Here is a 24,131-nt window from a genome sequence, read left to right as displayed (position 1 = left end):
AGCCTGGTCTACAAAGCATGTTCCAGGAAAGGTGCAAAGCTACACAGAGAAACCCTGCCTGGGGGTTGGGAGGGGGGGGACATTAGTCTGCTTTGAGAGCTTTGGGATGTTTCTTTATGAGATGATAATATACCCACTAGTATTGGACTATTGTACTGTAGATATTAAGAGTTAGATCTGGAGACATGAAATCTCCAAGTTATATTTTCTCATGGAACCTTAAACTCTGGAAAATAAGAATTCTCTAAACAGCAATGATCCCGCCCTGAAAGCAAGCTCATTGTCCACAACATGGATTGAGAGAAAGTGAGATTTTCAAATGAAGGTCTTAAGAAAATGGTTTTGATAACAGATATCTTTTCTTGGCTTTCCTTTTACCCTTCAGAAGTCTAATTTCAAAGAGAAATACAACTCTAAAAAATAGAAACCAAATGCCTCTTAGAACCACTAGGGGGCAACCTATCCTCGTGTCTGGATCCATATGATACCTACCCATCAGAATTTCTAACTTAAATTCTTAGGATCAAGAAATTGGGTCTTTCCAACACACATAAACACAAAACTGTGACTAACTCCTCTCTGCTTGTGCCCACTGCTTTGTTTCCAGAACTGAGAATTACTGCTTCCATATTTTCCTGCAGTCATTCAAAAATAGATAGCCACTGCCCCAGAAGACAATATATAATCCTACTAACATTCTTCTTCATTATTCACAAATAAAGACAACATAAAACTTCAATTTCAAGGTTATGTTTTAAACTAAAGAAGGAAACAGACCTATAGAGACAAGCAAATGTCTCACAGGAAGAAAATCAAGAAAGGAGGATGCAAATGGGCTGGAGCGTGTTGAAAGGGATATGGTCCGCATTGAGTGAGGTTTTGTCCTGTATTTCCTTCACCGCTCACCTTGATAATGGGATCACTACCAGGCTGAGGTAGGGAAGAAAAACAAAAACTCTTCCAAAGAGCACAGGTAGGTATTTATAAGTACAAGGAAAGGTTTGGAAAGAGTCAAGACAAAAAGAAGATAAATGGGGCATAGCAGGGAATGCTCTCTAATCAGTTCAAAGCTGTTCCTTGAAGATGGGTTGCAAGCCTCAGAGAGGATGGTATCCCAGCAAGGCAGGCTCTCCTATCCAGCCATCTAAAAAAACAGTGAAGCGAACCAGTGCGTTCTCAAGCCAAGGTGCCAGAATGAGGTAGCCAATAGCAGTATGAATTCCTATTTAATAATACTGTCATTTAGGGAAGCATGTTTTGCTTCCTTGTATAGAGTTGTTTTAAAGATTCATTTATAAGTACAAGAAGGCATCTGGTCTCACTGATTGACAGTAATAACTTGCAGCTGTCTCCAAGTAGTATTGACCTAGATGACTGAGCAGTCACCTCCCCACAGAAGCATCAGCCGGGACTTCATCTTCTAAAATGGTCATTTAAATACCTGATCTTTGCTTTAGCAACAATGGAAAAAGGAAAAACTAATAAAATATCCCGAGGAACAAGGATACTCTTTAGATACAATTAAAGCCACAGAAGTAAACTAACTGTATTAATTCAGATTAACTAATTAATCCAGTGAGTGAATTTTGTATATTTGTGTTTTAAAGAAGTCATACTATCCCTAATCTTATTAGTAATGTAGGAGAGTTGGGAAGGGGAAAAAAAAAAAAGCAACATAGAAAGCTTCTAATACAGGACGCCATTCTTATACAAACACCACCGAAATCAGGAAGACTTTCTAGTATCGATCAAATGCATGTTAAACAGTTTCTGTCTCTGGGTACCCCAGAGACAAACCCAGCCATAGATGCCCATCTGTTTTCTGAAAGAAGCGGAACCGGTGAGAGTGTGGCAGAGCTGAGCTGAAGGGCCACTGCGGAGCTGTGCAAGGCTTATCGGTTAGCATTCCAAGCTGGAGGAGCAGTTTTGAGAATGCAGTGTGGCCCTGTAAGAAATGACTCTGAGATACCCAAACTGCGCCTCCTTCTGGTTACATTCTGGGATCTCTACAGAGCCAACACAGAGAGACTTGGCATTGTGTTTTCCACACTGAAGTACCCAGAGCGTTTTCCAGGAACTTCAACCTTACCCGCTTCCTGTGAGTACTGGAAATGTATACTCTTCCTGATGGCCCATTTATTAATGTTTTCTAAGCAGGAGGCTTACCAAAGAAAGCATAAGAATTTAAAACACAAGTCTTAAGATGGAACCTAACTCTCTAAATTAGGTAGTTACTTAAAGACCGCTAGTGGTCTTGACAACTCACAACATTAAGAGAAAAAGATTCAGAATTTTTTTAAAAATTGAAACTACCAGACAAAGAATATGAAGGAACCACGCAGATGATAAAGATGCAGGTAAAATTGGGACTCCCAAAGGAAGGAGCCGCTGGAGAACAGATACTGTAGAGGACCAGAGGACCAGGCCCCACTTTCACATTTAGCCTCTGGATGGAACCCCTGGAGAGGAAGCGGGGAGAGCAGGCCTCTGGATGGTTTTCTCAGTATCCTGGCAAGATTCTCCTAGTTCTTCTTGGGGTCTTCTAGTTATTTTCATTTCCACTTCTATGAATTATAAATGAAGTACGGCATAAATAAATCATTTAAAAATGGAAATGTTTTCATAAATCTGAGCTATGAAAAAAACTACAATTTCCAAATAATTGCTCCCTCCTCAAGGTTTCGGACATTTCTAAGCAGCAGTATGAGAAAAAGCAAGGCGTATTTTATCTAGCAGCCTGCAGGGGGCGCACTCCCTCCCACTTCTACCATCTACCAGCCTGCAGGGGGCGCACACCCTCCTACCTTGAAATTAAGACTCTCATTTATGATGGTTTTCCGAAGCTTTGCCAGGGCATCGGACTCCTCGGTGGCATTCACGAAGTGGTAGTCCCGGATGGTGGGGAATCCTCGCTTATTTAGGAGTTCCTTGGTGATTTTGCTTATGCAGGCTTTGCGCTGCTTCTCATCAGAAACATCCAAGTGTGTGCCCACCAGAATCACCGGGGAAGAAGAGGCACGAGCCTGAGGGAACAAAGATAAGATACGTCCCATCTATGTAAAAACCCTTCCTGGGTGCCTTTCTGCTGAAATCTTCTATGCATGAAACTCAATGCCAAAATGACAAACTCAAGGACTTCCGAACCAGACAATAGCAACCGCCTTTCCTTACTGCTAGCGTGTGCATATTCTTCTAAAGGACATGTCTTGAAATTCACGCCTGGGACAAAGCAGTGTCTTGAGATGGGAACCTTATGAGATGCTTAAGTCTCAAGGGCTGAGCCCCGGAAACAGACTGACTCTGTCATCGCAGTAAAGGACACCCAGTAAAGGGTAAGTTATGCCCACCCCCCTTCCCTTTGCTATTGGGCATGTGCACTCTTGGCCACTTCATCAAGACACATGAGGAAAGGCCTTGCAGATGCCAGCCTCAAGGGCCTGGGTTTTCCTCCCTCCAGAACTGTGAGAGAGAGAAACTGTGTAGTTTGTGAAGCACTCAGGCCTGGATATGCTGTTACAGCAGCAAATGGCCACAGAGACATTTCCTTAAACCTAAAATAATGAGAATCATAAAACAACTTTAATGTTGTTATTATTACGTCTTTTTTTAGTCCAATTCTTATTGCTTTCCAGGTGCCTACATAACTGTGCTGGTATAGTTTTCCTTTTATTTTAACATTTGCTTAAGGCAGGTTGTGTGCAAACTGTGCTTCTAAATAAAGGAAGTGTTCAGTAAAGTCCAAGCTATGTCAGAGCGCACAAAATCATGTCCATTTTCCTACTTTAGCTGTGAATTTTATACTATGAATTCGTGAATTCACTGTAAAGTCAGGTTGGAGAATGAAAGACCAAAGCCACAGAAGCGAGCCTTACTGCCGCCATACTATCTGCCCAAGTTGCTATACTATCACCAAGAAAAGAGATGCTTAAGAAAGATCCAAATGATCAGATACACCCAGGAACTACCAACATCTGTGCCCAGATGTCCTGGTGAATATTTCCTGAGACCTCACACCCGAATGAACTCCCTGAGTCAACAGAGAGGGAGCATAGGGACTCTTACTGCAATCTCAATTCAAGTGGTCATATTAAAAGAATAGCCATCAGCAAGGCAGCAGGTAGACAGTAGAGAAATAGCAAAACAGAGACACTAAAGAAAGGAGCCAAACCGTCTGGGACCATTTACAGGGCAGGATCTGAAGGCTTCATACTAAAAGGTCACTGAAACTAGCCATGCACAGAGTGTGTTTGGTACAATTCAAGTTGAGAAAGTTGGTATGTCACTTAACAAAACAATATGATCAAAATCAGCTGTGTGTTTGTGCTTTCAGATTTTTACAGTGTAAAAGGACTTCAGAGACTGGTGACATGCAACAACCTCACTTTTGTATTATTACTCAAAATCTGAGTGCTTCTAACTTAAAAATAAAAGAGAAAGAGAGAAGAAAAAGAGAGGGAGAGAGGGGAAGGGAGAGAGAAAGTAAAGAATGAACAAACGAAAGGAGGGAGGGAGGGAGGGAGGGAAAGAGAGAGAGGAAGGAAGGAAGGGAGGGAGGAAGGGAGGGAGGAAGGGAGGGAGGGAGGGAGGGAGGAAGGAGGGAAGGAAGGAAAGAAGGAGAAAAAAAATGGAAGGAAAGAAAGAAAGAAGGAAGGGAAGAAAGAATAGACATTCAAAACAAATGGAGTAACTGTTCTTTAAAAATACATCACCTTATATACACATTAAAAAAAAGAATATAGCTGGGCGTAGGCGTGCACCCCTTTAATCCCAACATTCAGAAAATAGAGGCAGGAAGATCTTTGTGAATTCAAGGCCATTCTGATCCCTTCATTGAGAATTCCAGGCCTACACAGTGAAAGTAGGCCTCCAAACACACAAACAAGCAAACACAAAACAGAAACTGAACATATAATAGAGAGCAAGGATCATGCTGTATTTCCATGTAATTCAAAGAGATCACCTTGATATTGAAGAGCCAGGGCTTCATGGCATCCACCTCTGCCTGCCCCTTGCTGAGATCATACACAGCAAGGTACAGAGCTCTCTGGGTCATGAAGTGGGGGTGAGTGCTGTAGAATTCCTCCCGACCTAAAAGATGATGTCAGAGGTTTTAGTCTCCCTCTTAATAGGCAAGAATCACTATTCAAGTTACATAGAGGGGAATGGCTGTATTTGAGAGGAAAGCAATCCACAGATAACATTTGCGTAATAGCTTTGAGAATGCCTATCAGATGGCAACCAAGAAATTACTTTAGACACTTGTGCTGGGTGCTGGTTTTTTTGTTTTTTGTTTTGTTTTGTTTTGTTTTTCTGTGTAAAGTCCATTCTGGTAACAAGGGCAAAATCTGTAGCTAATGTGTTTGGAAAACTCTCATAGGATCTACCAGTTCTTTTTCTATTGGATCAGGAAACTCAGTTTTAAAATTCCTACTCAAAATGAAATCTAAAAGAATGCCCTAAGTACCTGCAAAGTCCCACACATTTAGAACAAGGTCCTTTTTCCTTTTGCCTCGTATTTGGATAGGCCAATCCCTGACGTCTATGCCAACTGTGGCATTTTGCATGCCAAGATCTGATTTCTTCATTTTCATGAGTTGCTGCAGGAGAGTGGTCTTCCCACTCCCAGTATTTCCCACAATCATAAGCTTCATTCGGTTGTAGGGCACAGCCTTTTTCAGCCGTTGTTGGAGAAACCTGGTGTCAGAAAGATAGAAGCAATGTAACAGCCAGCCTAGCAAGGTAGGGGAACCAGGCCTTGCCTAAGTTGTTCCACAGTGAATGCAAACCATAAGCATGCAAAACTGTAAAGGTCATAGAACCAACAAGACACATGGCTCCTGGCATGCTATTAGTGCATGTATTCTATTAGTGATTACAGAGTAGTCAGTGATACTTGGTAGCATTGACAATTATAATGACATGTCATCCTAACACCAGAAATAACCAAAATGCCAAAACTCCTTTGCAATACCTATTAAAATGCAATTTGTACAAATATACATGTACAAATGCATAGTAAGAGTTTGTTTAAACAGGACAAGTAAAGTCTTCACCGTTATGAATTTTAAGTACTTCAATGGCATAGAATCAAAGAAGTGTATATTTCAAAGCCTGCTTTAATGAAAGTTTGATAATGAGACCATCCTGGCTATGTTATATGTGCATGTATAGATATGTTCATATATTGTAAATATAATACAAAATAGATATTTATATATGGCATGTGTAATATAGAGATATATTTTAGTTAGTCATGTATACAAGAATAAAAGGTGTTTATTTGTTCATTTTAACTATGTAAGTTGTTACACTATCAAATGATATTAACATTGTTATTCTAAGTAAATTTAATGTAAAATTAATTGCAACTAATTTGAAGTGCTAAATACTCAAGAAAATCATGCTCAAGTTTTATAGAGATAAGTTGTTTTGAAAATAAAATGGATATAGAACAATACATTTAAAACTATGCTATATATTGTCACATTTTTAATTATTTTTTGAAATTGTAATATAATTACACCATTTCCTCCTTTCTTTTCTAAACTTTCCCATACAGCCCTCCTTGATCTCTTCAAATCCATGGCCTCTTTTTAAATTAGAAACCAACCTGTTTCATAAGAGAACTTTAAGGAATACCGACTATTCCATGCCAACAGCAGGCATCTGCCCCTCCCCCAGGGTATGATCAAAGGGAAACATTAGGGATTGTGGAGTGCTGTGGGATGTTCTGTATGTCAAATGTGTTGCTCTGATTGGTTAATAAATAAAACACTGACTGGCCAGAAGCTAGGCAGGAAGTATAGGTGGGACAGACAGAGAAGAGAATTCTGGCAACAGGAAGGCTGAGACAGAGAGACACTGACAGCCACAGCCACAACAAGTGAGAGGTAAGGTACTGGTAAGCAACGAGCCATGTGGCAACTTATAGATGAATAGAAATGGGTTAATTTAAGATAAAAGAAGTAGATAGCAAGAAGCCTGCCATGGCCATACAGTTTATAAGTAATGTAAGTCTCTGTGTGATTATTTTATAAGTGGGCTGTCGGACTTCCAGGGCTCGGCGGACCTGGAGAGAAAACTCTAGCTACAGTGGAGATGTTCCATGGATGAGTCTCTATGATGGCCAGAGATCAGGAGCCCAGTCACCACTCCAAAGTCAGGCTAGCTGTGGCAATCTGCCTGCAATCCCAGTCTCCAGGAGACAAGATAGGAGACCAACAGGAAAAACCAGCCAGATCCAGGCTCAGAAGAGACCTTGCCTCAGCAAATGAAGGGAAGCATGACAATGACCATGGGTGGAGCATAATGGAAGAAGACGCCTGACGTCAACCTCTGGGTGATGAGGAAGAGAAGGCATTCTCTCACCATGCATTCCCTGGACTACAAGGAATTACAAGACATTTGCAGTGACTGCACATAAACTCATTCAGTAAATGAAAAGCACACAGAGCACCATGTGAAAGAGTGTAACTGTACAGCTATCAAAGTTGCAGAGTGGGGGGATGGGGGAGGAGGGACGGGGCGGGGGGGGGGGGGTTAGACAAATCTGACGAAGAGCAAAGGGAACAAGGTCACCCAACCTGATGATGTCTTTGGCTTTGCATCCTACATGCTTAAAGTCAAAGTTCAGCTGCAGCCCATCCAGAGGAAGGTCCCATAGCTTGCTCAATTTCCCCATTTCATTCGGAAAGGACCTCAGTTCTGAGTTGTGACTGACATCGAGAGATGTCAGATTTTCCAGACAGCCAATTTCAGGAGGAATCTGAATGACATAGAAAAGGATAAAAGCCTGTGGGCAGTAGGGAACCAGTGTGCACAGCCAGGACACAAGATGATAGTGAACAAGAAAGGCTCTTAGTTGCCACAGGCACCTTGCACAGTCTTAACACAAGGTTAAACATCCTCCAAAAACCTTGCCATTAGTTTGCAGTATGCATGCTTTAAAACAAGCAAAAAATATATAAAGAACTTACCCCCAGCTACGTGAGTTATTTACCACTTCATTATACTTTAAATTTTATTTGGGGTGTTTGTGTACATGTGTATGTATACATGTATGCATGAATGTGTGTGCATGTATGTATGTATACATATGAGTGTGTATGTGTGTGTGTGTGTGTGTGTGTGTGTGTGTGTGTGTGTGTGTGTAACCTGCAGCAGCTAGTTCCTTCCTTCCACCATGTGAGACCTGGGGAGGAACCTCAGGTTGTCAGACATGGCAGCTAGTACCTGCTGAGCCATCCAGCTGCTCCTATTTATAGCTTTAAAAATTAAATCTCCCTTAACAACAATAAACCTCATCATATACAATATTGAAAAAAATGTCATTTGTATTTATCCAAATATGTTATTTGTGGTTCCATTCTGCTCTCTCACATTGCCTATGTTCTTTAAAGCAAACCAGAAAGATATAATCATTATAAACTAGTAAGTACTTACATTCTAGGTGCCAACCTAACCAAAGTGTTTTAAATTTATCTTCTATTTTTTTTTCAGTTGGAGGCATTGAACTTTTGTATGCTAGGTAGTACTATAATTTTAAAACCACTATTAAAAGGTTTCAAGTCAACTATAGTACTAATGGGGAAACAAAGTAGTGGTATCAATCAATCCAGTAATCCTGAACATCAAAGTATCAGACTTTTGGTAGCTTTCTAAATGGTCAACAGCTTGAACCTGACAAGAAAATATCTTTCTTACATGTGTAATTAGAAGGAGGCTGACTCATTTAAGTGAGGGGTCATGCAGAGGAAGACTAAAGAGATCTAAGCATGTAGGAAAACACAGGCTGGTTGTCACCCAATGAAGATGAAAGACTTAGTGTACCAGGCTCTGAATGGTCAGAAGTCACAGACAGTGACCGTCTTAGAGCATCACACATTCAAAAGTAGATATGTGCACTCATAAGTAACAATCCTTTCAAAATATAAAACAAGAGTAGTTGGGATTTGTTTGTTGGAAACTGAGCTTTAACTACACCCACTTAGCACAGAGTAGAATCACATCTCATTTACAAACCAACCAAAACTTGTTCTCAATCATCTGATAACTTAAAGCAAAGATGACCTCTCACCTCTTTCAGCTTATTATGAGAGAGATGGACTTTCTCTACTCTTGACCACACATGCGGCTTTTCACTCAAGTCTAAGACGTTGATCTGATTATGGCTAAAGAAGAGTTCCCTCAAGTTCTGAGATGTCCAGTGTGCAGGCCCTGGCAGATACTCAATGTTGTTGTGGCTCATATCCAAGGACCGCAAGCTGGAATGACATGAGTCCCATTAAGAGCAAAGCGGGGTTTTCACAGGACACAAAGTAATGCCACCAGGAATTTTATCAGACTGAGAGTCATAAATGATTTTAAAGCTATATCACTTATAGATAAGCATTGTATGTTCTTGAGTACTTAGAAGCGTGTATGTTCATGCAGTGCTTAGAAGAAAAGGTATTTTTCTCTAGAGTGGAGGTGTAAGTGAATAGGGATTATAATCAAGAACATTATTAGGAAGACCAAAGAGAAGGTCCATATGGCACAATTAGAACAGGGAGTGGGGTTTTGAAAAGTTACATTTATGCTAATGAGTTTGTGTTTGACATTCTCTGTGGCCAAGTTGTGGTTGCTATTTGCCTATGATATACATACATGTGCATATAAATTATAATTGCTTTATAATGCACAAATAGAATGGTTCTTAAAATGACAACACACTTGAAACTGAATTATTGCCTGAAGTTTGGGTCTTTGATAAAATTAATAAGTCCCAAACCCCAGCCACTTCACCCTGTTCAGATGTGGAACTATATATATTATCATAATCTTTATAGAAAATGCCATTGAAACAATGATATTTCAAGGATACTAGTGTTCAGACAACTGAAAAACCCCTGTGAGCAGCTAAAACCCAAAAGAAACCAACATTCATCTGACAAACATCCAGTCTATGTCATTTTATTTAGTTACAGAACCCTGCGGTTATTCCTACACAAAGCATGATAAATTACTGCAAAGTTTAAGGAGATGTATCTTCTCTCTAGTAAAATAAAGCAAAAGATAAAACATTGAGTGAAGTGGGTTTATAAATGCATAATATATGCGTTCATATAAACCATTGCTTTACTTCTAAAAGCTACGCCACAGCCCATTCGGCTTTAGCAGTGAAATAACAATGAACTTACTGTGGAAGAATGAAAATCGCTTCTGGAATGCATGTGAAACAGTTTTGGGATAATTTTAGGCTTGTTATGGAAAAAGGTAAGGCAGGCATCGCAGCTAAAGAAATAAAACAAGATAATTAACATTTACAATCATCTTAACTAGATTTCTGATCAATGCAGTAGGAGCAGTTACCAGGAACATATCACATGTGTAGTTCACATTGTTGCATTAACAGCATAAAACAATTTTACTTTATAAGATAATATTATGGCCACTAAATAATAAGGCAAGACCACCTTTGCCCATAGGTTGGCAGAGTTAATATTGTTACAATGACCATTCTACCAAAAGCAATCACAGATTCAATGCAATCCCAATCAAGATCCCTGCAACATTCTTCACAGAAATGGAAAAAAAAAAAAAACCCAAACTCAAAACCTAACATTCATACATAACTAGAAAAGACTCCAGATAGCCAAATCAATCCTGAGGGGCAGAGAAGTGCAGAAGATGTTACCATTTTAAATAAAATATATGACAGAGCTATAGTACTAAAAACTGCATTGTATTGCCACAAAAACAGACATGTAGCTCAGAGGTACAAAATAGAAAACCCAAATGTGAGTGCACATAACCACTGCCATCTAATAACTGAAAAAAATGCCAAAAATTCCACTAGAGAAAAGAGAGCATCTTCAACAAGCAGTGCTTGGAAAACAAGATGTCTACATGTAGAAGAATGAAATTAGGCCTGTATCTATTACCCTGAACAATATGGATATATAGAGAGAATGTTTAAATGAAGTAATGCACCTCTCACAAATGCCATAGACTATCCAACCCCAGGACTGAGAACCCTTTCAAGTTTATCAGGATAGTCCAAGACACTCCCAAAGCAACACAGACTATCACATTGCCTTCCTGCTGCTGAAGATATCAAGGACTTTGGACACAGGACTTAGAGAGGATTCTAGCTGGATTTGACACCAAAGTGCACTTGTTCAGAACTAGCTTTCATGACAGCAGAAGGTGAAACAGAGTCAGCCAAGGGAGGAATAATGGTAGTACCTAGCTCTGATGCCTACAAGTAACAATGAACAACATGGCAAGGTATCCCTACACCTTCAAAAATGGCACTGATAGCTTGAAGGTAACTGCAAGTGTCTAATTGGACTTCAGGTCTCTTCAATAGAAGGAAAATCAAGCCTGCTCTTGTAAGTCTAGTCAATCACTTGTGACTAGTGGAATCATGGATCTTAGAGGATTTTCCTAAAGCAGTATCATTCCTAACTGCTTTCTAAACATTCATTCTTATACCCAGAGCTAAACGTAACTCTCGCCCCTCATCAAAGAAAATTCTTTTTGTATCAGACAGAGATCATCACAGAAAGCCACAACTAGTTAAAATACAGAGTAAACATTGGTCATGGACCACGCAGCCCCCGTTGATACATTCATAACACAACTCCTATGCTTACAGCTCGGGGAATATTTCAGAAGCAGAGGAGAAAAATCATAAGAGCCAGAGGTTCAGCAATTCTACTGCAGAATTGTATCTCCTAGATATGGCAGAGAAGCTATACCCATGAAATCTCAACAACATGGCTGCCTGGACAGGACCTGAGCAATTCCAAAAAAGTTAATATCCCAACATAGGCAAAAGAAATTTCACAGGGCCCCACCCACATACGAAGATCTACAATTAACAAGGGCTGAGATAGGAAGAATTAGTCCTTCTTAACTAGCTATCCAATACCAGGTGGTCAGTCCTAAAAACATACCTCTCTATATAAGCAACACTAAAAAGATTCATTAGGTTGCATTTATATATGTATTTGCATATATATGTAATAAAAATAACTAGATAATAAGAGGCCATGAATTTTAGAGGAAGTGGGGATATGGGAGGTGTTGGAGGAAGAAGAAAGACAGGGAAATAAATGATTTAGTAATATTTTAATTAAACAATTTATTTAAAAATCTATTCTGCCATTAAACAGCTTTAAGAATGTTTTCCTCTGCATGTAGGCAGCCAAGGAACTCTTCAGTTCAAGAAGTGAAAATGAACGAAAGTTTGATTAGTATTTGCAAGCCATGTGACAGTATTTTTTCCTATGATAATATCAATGTGCTAATATTTTTAAATGATAGACATCTTTGAAAACAAAACTTTAAACAGCTTTAGTTCTACAGAAAATTGGGTAGAGGGGACCCAATTCCTGGTCCCTGCCTTGCCTCACCAAACACCTTTCCTCTTACTATCAAGTCAGCATTGGTTCAGCTCTAACAAGGGACCAATCCTGACAGAGCCATGTCTCCATTCAGAGTTGAGTTTAAGGTCATTCCCAGTGTTTTGATAAACATGGCATCTGTCCATCATTGCTGCCATACAGTCACCACCTATCCTTCCCATTCTCTTTGCTAGCCGGTGATAACTCTGGCTTGTTTTACTGATACCATAGTTTGACCTTCTCCAGAATGTTTTATAAGTGGAATCAAGCTACTGTGACCTTCTCTCACTTAAATACGCATCTACGTGCTTTTCTTGATGGCTCATTTCATCACCAACCTGCCAACCTGGATTGTAGAACTACGGCTTATTTTCACTGACACAGCACCTGTAACTTCCCTCTTAAAACACCTCTATGTGTGTTTTCCTTGAAGGCCTGGTAAAGACATACCTATGTATGTCTCTTCCTTGAAGGCCTGGTGAAGGTGAGGTCAGCACCCAATACTTACCAAGAGAATTCATCCGGGCACTGAAACTCTCCACTTTTGGACAAGCCTCAAGAAAATCTTCAGGTAGGGATGGAATGTGGTTTTTACTAAGATTTAAAATCTTCAGTTCCTTCAGGCTCAGGGGAGAACAAATGGCTGATATTTTATTTCTAGTTGTAAAACACAAAACAGAGGATTAAAATGTGAACACTTCTAAAATATAAAAGTACGAAATTGATTCACCCTCCAAGTATAGCGTCAAGGTATATTTAAGCCTCCAAATGAACTGTGAATATTCCATCTGTCAAAATTGCCTAAATCATCAATTGCCTCCACCTTCTACCATGCTTGTATTAAACTCATTGCGATAGAAATGTCACCATGTTTTTTCGCCCATGCTAAGTTCAGTGGAATGGAAGCTTGCTGTCTTCATGAGCCAGTTCTTACCCTTCCAATAGGAGCTGCTCCAGTTTCTCCACCACTTGGGCAAGGTTCTCCGGGATGAAAGAGAGCTGGTTGTATGACAGGTTAAAGTGTCTGAGGCTCGGACACTTCACCAGGGGGTCGAAAACTATTGTTGGTCCAATGTCATTTCGAGAGGCATCCAGGTTGGTGATACATGGCATTTTCAACAAGAAGGAGGGAAATGATGTGAATTTGTTACTGTGCAAATCCAAATGTGTCAAACACTTCAGGGTCTGGGGAGATAAATTGAGAGATTTCAAACTGAGTGTTTGAGGGACGACTTCAGCACCATTTCTGCTTTTCATGCTAACTCTAGCGCCATTGGGGATCTTTGTTTTTAAGTCTTGAAACTGCAATCCTCAACAGAACTTCAGTATGTTTACTAGACCAACCATCCCTGCTGTAGCATGAGTTAAGACAGGAAAAAATTCCAAAGTGACTGTTAAAAGGAGGTTTACAAATATAAAGTTGAGGCCTCAAATCACCTTATACTTAGAATTTACTTCTGTGAAGACCAAGATGGAATCAAGGGTACTGCAATGCTATCCAACTTGCATGGTTAAATCTATTAGACACAAGCTTTCCTGGGGGTAATTTATATTCAAGAATGTAACACTTTCTGAAAGGGTATTTTGATACCCATGTGAACCCCACAATAATGAGGTAATTGTTGTCAAACCTAAAAGACAAACTTAACCATGGTGATACAGTATTATGAAAATATCTCTTACATTCTAATAGGATGGAACTTTTGCTGGACCTCACAGCCAGAGTTAATAATACACCTTGAGAGCAATCTTAAGTTTTAACACTTAAGACTACTATCCTACTGTCTATTCAGCCTGTTTGCGCATAACCTGCCTTTAAGACAGTGGTTCTCAACCTTCCTAATGCTGAGATCCTTTAATACAGTTCATCTTGTGGTGACCCCCAACCATAAAATTATTTTCATTGCTACTTCATAACTGTAATTTTGTTACTGATATGAATCATAATGTAAACATCTGATATGTGACCCCTGTGAAAGGGTCATCTAATGCCCAAAAGGTTATGACCCCAGGTTTGGTAGCTGCTGCTTTAAGGGAACAATATAAGAACCAACCTTACCTGCCTGGGATTTCCCATGAAAATAGTTTTTGTAGCCTAAGCTAAAGCAGAGCTATAATCTTAAATTATGTACTCTTACATGTTCCCGACCCAAGAGTAATGCGTGTGTGTATATGTATAGCATGATAATAAATGCCAGCAATGGGAAATATACTAAAAGCAACCTTGTAAAACAAACATCTAATGTAAAAGTTGGAAGCTACATGGATGGGGGTTGATAAGTCTGCAATGCCATTTGCTATCTGGGTCAGTGACGTCAGTTGGAGTCAAAGTTTCATTCCTTATAAAACTCTTAAAGATTTTTGGAAAGTATCCCTCATTCCTTACCCCATGTGATGCTTTCTCTGCTGTTCAATAAATATGGGGTAACTGCCCCTTGTGAGGGAGACTATAGTAGATGGGAGTGGGGGTGGGGGAGAATAGAGAATTCACATCTGAGCTTGCTCTTGGTAAAACCACTCCAAGAGGAAGTTTGTAATATCCTCCCTCATGCAACAAAGACATATTCCAGGTACCCTGAGGTTATTATGAATGTGTTTAAAAAGATGCACCTAATCCATGCAAATTGGATGTCCATGCAGTGCCCTGCAGGGTCTTGGGAATTACAAGACAAATGGATTTTTACCTCACACAGCTGCTGAGGGAAGCCAGTGAGTGCATTCTGGTGAAGTTCTAGTTTGGTGAGATGCTCCAGGTGGCCCCCGAGGCACTTCTGGCTCAGGGCATCAATATCTCTCAGCTCATTGGCAGAAAGGTCTAAGGATGTGATGCATTCTCTCTCGGAAGCCAGGGAAGAAGAACTATCTGAATGCCTCATATGGGACTGGAGCTTCGATGACCCTTTTTTCCAAACGACAAAGGATAGACATATAAGCATACAAGTGAATTCACCTGGTGAAAGTGGACGGAGCACTGGAAACTAAACCATGGCATGTACATTCTAGTGACAAGGATGGAGAGGAACTAAAAGTATTTAACCAGGGAGGGTGAAAACAAAAGACCTGAAGAAGAAAATGAAGAACGAGACCAGAGGAATTATAATTTGGATTTCAGAAAACTCATAAAAGATGTGAGCTGATACTAGTTATAAAAAGTAAATCTTTAGGTTGACAGAACTCTAATTTTTCTGTAGCCTCTGTGATCATTAGGTAAATACATACCAATGTTGTGTAAGTTCAAATAGGCAGCAAGAAAGTTTAAATAACCAAAGCAAATTAATCAAAACAACAGATTCTGCCCTAGGTATCTACTTAGGTGAAATTATTTCCTGATACTTACTGAGAGACTCATCTGAAGACAGTATTTTTCTTTTTCTTCTCAGTAAATCTTCATGATCAAAAATGGGACCCTATGAAATAAATAATGACAAATAAAATTGCTATCATTTTTGTTGATTTTGAGAACAGAACATTTCTATATAGAAGCAACCAGGAAATGTAAACAGAATAAATGGGGTTCACAATTGCTGGAAAAAGAAATAGACAAGAACTGAGAATTCAAAAATGAAGATAAAAGAAAATTGTTACTGCTCAAATGATCTATGCATCGACCCTTTCCCCTCTGTTAAGGGTCATACTCTACAATCCAGATTGGGCTAGAGGCTGGGACACTCCAGCTTTGGTTTTCTGAGCACTGGAACTTGAAATGTTAGCAGACAGACCCTGCCCATAGTTTTAAGTATAAGAAAACTGAAAGGCAGAAGTTGAGGCAAAAGCTTTATACACTCTATCCCATCAACCAACTGAAGTATCATTTGTAACTATCTATGGTATTTACAACTGCCAAATATAAACACTGTGACCTAATTTACCATATTTGGCTATAATCTCCCATTGTACTTATCTTCATATTTAACTAAACAAAAATAACTTGGTTTTTGTTCAATTTTATTTTCAATTGGCACACTATTAACAAATATATGCAGGGCTGGGCAAAGGAGGCACACACTTTTAATCCCAGCACTCGGAGGGAGAGCCAGGCAGATATCTGTGAGTTTGAGGCCAGTCTGGTCTACAGAGTAAGATCCAGGACAGGCACCAAAACTACACAGAGAAACCCTGTCTCAAAAAACAAAAACAAAAAACCCACAAAAAACAAAAACAAATACGTGCAGGATGATACATATGTATCATATGTATCACAATATGATGATACATATGTTTTATACACTGACCAAATTACTTAGGTAGTTCTCAAAAGGCTGATTTTGTAGAAATAAATAATAGACATGTTTATAGTCATAGATATCTCAGCTGTCTTCAGACACTCTTCTTTTTCTATGTATTGATTTTGTGTGTTATATGTGGGGTTGGGAGTTCACATGCCCTGGCATGTGTGTGGAGGTCAGAGAGCAGCTGTGTGGAGGTGAATCTCTCCTTCTACCTTTATGAGCCCCAGGAGTTGCTGTCAACAGGAGGGTATAGCAAGTCCTTTACCTGCTCAACTTTTTGCAGCAAGTGGTGATTAATCAGATATTTATAACAAAGCACTGAGAATGTGAGATTGTGGAGTGCCCAGCACCAAATGGGGAATCTTTATCACCTCTCCAAGACACAGGGAACATTTTGGAAGAGGGTCAGAAAGAGCAAAGGAGTTGATGTGTGGGCAAGTGTCTTTCTAAGGGACACCTTCTCGGTCTGATGCAGCCATTGAACTTAGGAACACACTGTGCTGTGGTTGACCATACAAGACATGACATGCACTAAACCAGGCCTGCCAACATTTCATTGTGGAGGGACTCTTGAGGCTGCATCTATCGCTGGTGGATGGATAACTAATGGTGACGAGAGGAAGATGATGTAGCCACTGATAGGATGCTCATGCTCCAGTAAATAAATTCCTACCCAGGCTCCTGTAAGTAGCCCTAATTAAAACTCAGTGGCTGATGCTTCTCTCTCTCTCTCTCTCTCTCTCTCTCTCTCTCTCTCTCTCTCTCTCTCTCTCTCCCTTTCTGTCTATCTGTCTCTGTCTCTCTCTCTGTCTCTGTCTGTCTGTCTGTCTGTCTTTCTCTGTCTCTGTCTCTGTCTCTCTCTCTCCCTGTCTGTCTGTCTGTCTCTCTCTCTCTCCCTGTCTGTCTGTCTCTCTCTCTCTCCCTGTCTGTCTCTCTCTCTCTCTCTCTCTCTCTCTCTCTCTCTCTCTCTCTCTCTCTCTCACACACACACACACACACACACACACACACACACGCGCGCACGCACACACGCACACCCACGCACGCACGCGCACACACAAGATAGAAAGCAGTGGGAAGGTCTGTTAGGAAAATGTTTTAGCAGGAGAGGGAAGGAGATGAGGAAGGAAATGGGGGAGAAAATGACTAATATTGATTACAATCACATATAAAACTGTCAAAGGAAGAAAGAAGGACATAAAGTTATTTGTAAGGATGAAAAAGAGAAGGAAAGAAGAGTAAAACCAAGGTTGCCAGAGTGTGGGGAAGGTTAAAGAAAGGTAAGCTGAGCCAACGGTCCAAACTTAGGCTGGAGAAGGACATCTGTGCTGCATGCACAGGAGCATGGCTGTGGTCAGGAATATCCTGCTGTACATCTGTGAGGAGGTTCTCTGAGAGCATATAGTATGTAGTACCATATTCACAACTATTTCTAAATTAACCCCTCGATTTTTCATTTTTTATAAACCAAAATAAAATTCTAACCAGTTGATATCTGAAGGATTAAATCTGAAAAAATGGTATATTTAAAAATTCTTAAGAATATTTCAAACAGCCGGGTGATGGTGGCGCACACCTTAATTCCAGCACTCAGGAGGCAGAGCCAGGCAGATCTCTGTGAGTTTGTGAGTTCAAGGCTATCCTGGTCTACAAAGCAAAATCCAGGACAGGAACAAAAAAAAAAAAAAAAAAGGAAGAAAGAAAAAGGAAGAATTCCAAACAATTTCCACTTCAAATTTTCAGATGAAGGGAGACTACTTACTTTTGTTACTGTCGCAGTTTAGTCAGTTATCTGAGATGGACGTGTTAATATACTTTATTAGAATGATCGTTTTTATCATTTGCCTTAAATAGACACAGTAAATGGAAATTAAAGGCTACTTCCCAATAGAAAGACATTTTTAATGTCCAATGCTGTACACTGTATTATGATTAAAATTCAAGCACAAGTTACCATTAATCTTTCAAAGTAAACATAAAAATTGTGTAATTCTCGGGCTGGAGAGGTGGCTCAGTGGTTAAGATCACTGACTGCTCTTCCAGAGGTCCTGAGTTCGATTCCCAGCAACCACATGGTGGCTCACAACCACCTGTAATGAGATCTGGTGCCCTCTTCTGGCCTGCAAGGACACATGCAGACAGAACACTGTATGTATCATAAATAAAATAAAATCTTTAAAAAAAATAGTGTAATTCTCAATATCAGCCATCTCATAGAAATGTGTGAGTCTTTCCATTTTTCTAAAAAAAAAAAAAAAACAGAAAACAAATACTAGCAGTGTACATAAAATTAAATAATTCTCAATACAAATATATATATATGCAAATCTAAGTTAAACATTAATATGCTTTCATGTGTATGCATTCGTGTATGAGGTAACTCTTTGCTAATCACACCTAGCTTTGCAGGAGTTCAGTTATCAAGAGAATGTCAGGACCAAACATTTAACATAAACGCCATGTAACTTACCAAGGAATTGGAATGCCTCTGTGAGTTTGGTGAGCAACGCTGCAAAACCGGATCTCTGGAGAATTCTCCTACACTAATCGAATTCGACTTCCTTTTCAGGAGAAATGAGCTCTCACTGCCTGTTTTGAAGTTGAGAAAGAATAACAAAGTGAGGAAGAAGAGCTGAGCATCATAACTCAGTCATCACAGAAGCTTAAATGTTTTCATGAACAGAAACTTCACAGGCTCAGAGGTAAAGAGTGTTTTCCACACAGACATGAGGAGCAGAACTTGGAAACCAGTAGCCACCAGACATGTGGTCCTGAGGACATGTGTGTCCCCAGCAGTGGGGGAGGGGGCACAAGAGGATGTGATAAGGCTCAATGACTGCCAGCCTAGGGGAAAAACTAAGCTTGGAGCTCAGTGAGATACCCTGCTTCCAAGACATAAGGGAAAGAGCAACAGAAGTGAAGGATACTGATGTCCTCTGTCCTCCTTGGAAACACACCCAGGCATACAAAATACACACATGTACACACACACACACACACACACACACACACACACACACACACACACACCAGAAACTCCACAGTTAATTCCCTTTGAACATGAGAATAAAAACAGTAAAGAACGTTGACTTTTCGGTTAACCTCAATCACTGTTTTCCCTCCTGTATATTGATTGCATGCCTGTAGCAGACTCAACATTGAGTGTCAGATAAGGATAAGCACTCAGTATTGCAATTGTTCATGGTCCAGGAAGAATAAAGCAGGAAAATGAATAGTCACACATATGTGTAACAGTAAACATGTGTACAGGAAGCAGAGGAAGGAAGCACAAAGGTATAGCCAATAATTTTTCCATTTCTCTATACTTTCTTATAGATTTTGAAATTCGGCTTTAAATATCGGGAACGCGCCCTAAATTACTTGACATTCAACAATCTTGAATATAATTCATCTGGATTTCATATTTGGAGGCTAGCTGGCGTCAGTTTTTTTAAGTCATTTGTTTTTGTTTTTAGCAGTATTGGAGACTGATCCCAAGGTCTTATGCTTTATGTATTGTAGGCAAGCACACATCATTGAGCTAAACTTACGATTAGTAATAATTCTTTCATGAGAAAGAAATGAGGATGACATGAAATTATGAGTTTTCAAGAATAAAGTTTAGCAAAATGTCATACTTGCAAGGATAAACATTAAGAAAATATTTGTGAAGAAAAAAACTAAGATTTTCAATTCTACTACTTTTAAGCTTGGAAAGAAAAAGAATGAACTTTAGGTGCTAAAAGTAAATTATAAATTCAACATATCAAAAAATCAATTTCATAGTACAAAATATGTCTTGATATAAACACTAACTCTCTGTTTGAATATTTAAGTTTAACTCATTCTATAATATAGTTTATTTTAATAATAGACTCAAAAACTGGCTGAGTGAAGTTGCCTGCTGCCAAGCATGATGATACCCAGAAGCCACATGGGGAAGAGAGAGAATTGACGACTCCTGCAGTGGTCCTCTGACCTCCATACATGCATGGTGGCATGCTCACCCCATAAATTAATTAAACATGTCAACTAAATTTTTAAAAAGAGGACACAAAGTTGGGGAGGTAGGGAGATGGAGGCAGATCTGCAAGGATTTGGGAGAGAAGTAAGATGAATATGCTCAAAATACAGTGGGTGAGAATCTCAAAGAACTGATACAATGGTGTATTAAAATATGTTAATAAAGGGAATGTATATTTTAACTACCCACATACAAGGTAATGGATATTCCATGTCATCATTGCCTCACATTATGTGTTTGGGAAGAATCTAACAAAATACTCTTTACATAAGCAACATAGTGCCTTGATGGTAATTTTTGTGTTACCTTTCCAGGATTTCTCCTTGCTTAAAGATACCTAATGGGATGGACATGTGGCTTCATGGAACTGAACGTGCTCAGTAAGCATGAGGTCTTTTAGTTTAAATCTTGGCCACAAAAAGAAATGATTGTAATTAATTATACTTTGACTCTTTACTCAAAGCTTTAGACAGACCATATTAATTTTTTAAAGCCCCTTTTAAAATTTCCTTTTCACTGGAAAGAAAGAAGTCAAATTATTCTTATTTGCAGACGACAAAATCCTATATGTAAAGAGTCCCACATGCTCCACCAGAAAACTCTTACAACAGATAAACACCTTTCTCTAAAATATCACAACATAAAGTTAGCAGCTTTTCAGAGGACCACAGACTTGACAGGAAAGAAATCCACAAAAGTATCTCAGTCACAGTAGCTTCAAGAAAATTAAATACCTAAGAAAACCCTTCTGAGAAGGTGAAAGAGTTTTTACAAGGAAGATTTTAAAACGCTGGGTCAAGAGGTTGAAAGACAACCCTAGATGATGGAAAGCCTCCTGTGCTCCCAGATAGGCAGGAGTAATATTAGAAAAATAAAAGTATTACATGTAACAATTCACAAACAAATAAAGAAAACTCATTTTGGAAAGAAGAAAGAAATTATATTGTTTACATTAATGTAGGAGAGGATCATAAGCGAGGGGTTATTTGTGGGAGCAAGTGGGGCGGTCAGAGGGGATGGGAACACTGAAGGGCATGGGGGTTAAATATGAGCCAAGTTACAGATATATTAAAATGTTATCATGAAGTCTGTCACTTTGTTCACTAAAAAAACTGCAAAAATGGGCAAAAAGTTAACAAGTCCCTTAAATAATTTTTGACCAAATTGAATTTACATTAAATATGTTACCTATAACCACTATCATCACATATCTCACTTTCCAATTTTAAAAATTATGTCAAATGAATTATTAAAATAGTAACTTTAAAACCATTATAAAATTAAGAACTATTGACTAATTGTGGTCCAAATAATTTACCTAGATTTTCTTGATTTTTCTCCCTGTCATCCTAAAAGGCTGGCATCATTAACTTTAAAAATGACACAACCACACATACCTAGTGGATGTCAGGGTATGGACCACACCAGTGAGAGTGATCTCACTGGTAGAATCCATGTGACAGAGTTCTCTAATTTAGCAGGGAAGCACAGGACATGTTTTCCTGGGTCACCACTTTAACTGTGGCCTGTTTTGTCCATTTTTCCCAAATGAGTTAAAGCAGGTTTTAGTGTGAGTTCTCAATGTTCAATGCCCCTGTGTAGATGGGAGCTGCAGTGAACCTTGTTTAAAACAGATACCTTCACTATCCAAATCGTCACTGTGACCAAACACACTGTCCATAGAAGAGTCGGGAATGAAGGTCCATTCACCAAACTTCGCCAGGGCATCTTCAGAAAAGTTGCCATCACTGCCTGAGGTTGCTCCTTCTTGGAGAGTGTTCTTCATCTGATATCGGAGCACTTTTCTCGCTAGGACAGATCCTGTGTCTAAAAATAAACGAACCGGTAACTTAGAAATCAATAATTATAAAATATAGATAGCTGGGCGGTAGTGGTGCATGCCTTTAATCCCAGCACTTGGGAGGCAGAGGCAGGTGGATCTCTGTGAATCTGAGGCCAGCCTGGGCTACCAAGTGAGTTCCAGCAAAGACACAAAGCTACACAGAGAAACCCTGTCTCGAAAAAAAAAGAAAAAAAAAACCCATAAACATGCCTTATCCAAACTCCTTAGACACATCTCATGCTTTTAAAGATTGTTTTTCCTTCCAGAATCATTTTGCTGCTCTAATAATAGTGTATATTATGCAGGGGACATGGCACTCTTTAACCTATGTGCTGCTGCTATACGAAGCTTGGGTATAAATGGTCATGTTTAGTCATCATCCAGGGAAGGGTCAGGACTGTGAAGCCAGAGACAGACCTGTACAATGCTACTTGCAAACTCATTAAGCTCTCTACGGACCAATCAGCTCACCTGGAAAGGTCAGATGGCAGCTCCAGCATAGGGTTATAAGAAAAATTAAACCACATGGTGCTTATGAAAGCTTACCAAAACACAGAAGATGCTAAAAAATAAATAAAATTTGTTCAGTGGCTCACACTGTGGAATTTTAAAATTAACACTTGTGCTGGCTAACTTTTATGCTAACTTGACAGGAGTTAAGAGTCATCGGAGAGAAGGAAACCTCAATTGAGAAATTGGCTATCTGTAGACAAGTCCATAGAGCATTTTCTTAATTAGTGATTTCTATGGGAGGGCCCAGCCTATTGTGAGTGGTGCTATCCCTGGGCTGGTGATCCTGGTTTCTATAAGAAAGGAGACTGGGTGGGTTGGGGATTTAGCTCAGTGGTAGAGTGCTCACCTAGCAAGCGCAAGGCCCTGGGTTTGATCTTCAGCTCCAAAAAAAGAAAGAAAGAAAGAAAGAAAGAAAGAAAGAAAGAAAGAAAGAAAGAAAGGAAGGAAGGAAGGAAGGAAGGAAGGAAGGAAGGAAGAAAGAAAGAAAGAAAGAAAGAAAGAAAGGAGACTGAGCAAGCCATAGAGAGCAAGTTAGTAAGCAGCACCCCTCCATGGCCTCAGCATCAGCTCTTACTTCTGGGTTCCTGCTCTGACAGGCTTCAATGAAAACAGACCCTTTTCTTCCCTAGTTGCTTTTGATGAATTTCATCAGAGCAATACTAACCCTAATACTCCTCTCTGTTTTTCATTGTATCGTATATGTATCCTATACAAAGAAGAAATGTGCTGGCAGTCACCACCGATCTACAGAAACTCTAGATTTTTTCAAATATTACTTTCATGGCTCACATAATAAATATAATACATGATATAGTTAATAAGAACTTAAAAAATATCTGAAAGTTATGAATCTGAAGTTTTCCTTTAGACAAACTACCAATAAAATTATGATTTTTATCTTCCAGTCAAATGACATTAACATTTTTTAAATTACATCAAAACTTGCCAATGTAAGATGTTCACACAGAACTAAAAACATACTAAACCTCCATCCAGGGTCATAATCCCACTCCCTCAAAAACCAGGAAACAAAGATGGGCAAGGTGGTTCACATCTACAAGAGCTCAGAGGGCAAAGGCGGGCTTGCTACAAGTTCAAGTCTAACCTGCTCTACTTAGAGAGTTCTCTGTTAG

General features: G+C 39.4%; 1 protein-coding gene across 1 annotated transcript in view; it reads right to left on the bottom strand.

Moving 5' to 3' along the window:
• The window catches only part of Lrrk2 (leucine rich repeat kinase 2), a 139,552-nt gene that overhangs the window by 60,346 nt on the left and 55,075 nt on the right, over positions 1 to 24,131 (bottom strand). The window contains exons 20-31 of the mRNA XM_036207870.1: positions 22,281 to 22,469; positions 19,089 to 19,207; positions 15,727 to 15,796; positions 15,074 to 15,288; positions 13,324 to 13,574; positions 12,898 to 13,046; positions 10,179 to 10,272; positions 9,077 to 9,263; positions 7,584 to 7,765; positions 5,465 to 5,694; positions 4,961 to 5,088; positions 2,805 to 3,023 (exon numbers count right to left, since the gene is read on the bottom strand). Coding sequence (XP_036063763.1) covers positions 2,805 to 3,023; positions 4,961 to 5,088; positions 5,465 to 5,694; positions 7,584 to 7,765; positions 9,077 to 9,263; positions 10,179 to 10,272; positions 12,898 to 13,046; positions 13,324 to 13,574; positions 15,074 to 15,288; positions 15,727 to 15,796; positions 19,089 to 19,207; positions 22,281 to 22,469 — 2,033 coding nt within the window. The remainder of the gene's footprint in view (positions 1 to 2,804; positions 3,024 to 4,960; positions 5,089 to 5,464; positions 5,695 to 7,583; positions 7,766 to 9,076; positions 9,264 to 10,178; positions 10,273 to 12,897; positions 13,047 to 13,323; positions 13,575 to 15,073; positions 15,289 to 15,726; positions 15,797 to 19,088; positions 19,208 to 22,280; positions 22,470 to 24,131) is intronic.

Source organism: Onychomys torridus, chromosome 16 (assembly GCF_903995425.1).
Source record: "Onychomys torridus chromosome 16, mOncTor1.1, whole genome shotgun sequence".
Classification (NCBI taxonomy): Eukaryota; Metazoa; Chordata; class Mammalia; order Rodentia; family Cricetidae; genus Onychomys; species Onychomys torridus.
Note: the sequence above shows the minus strand (reverse complement) of the source record. Positions and strands in the feature narration are given on the sequence as shown.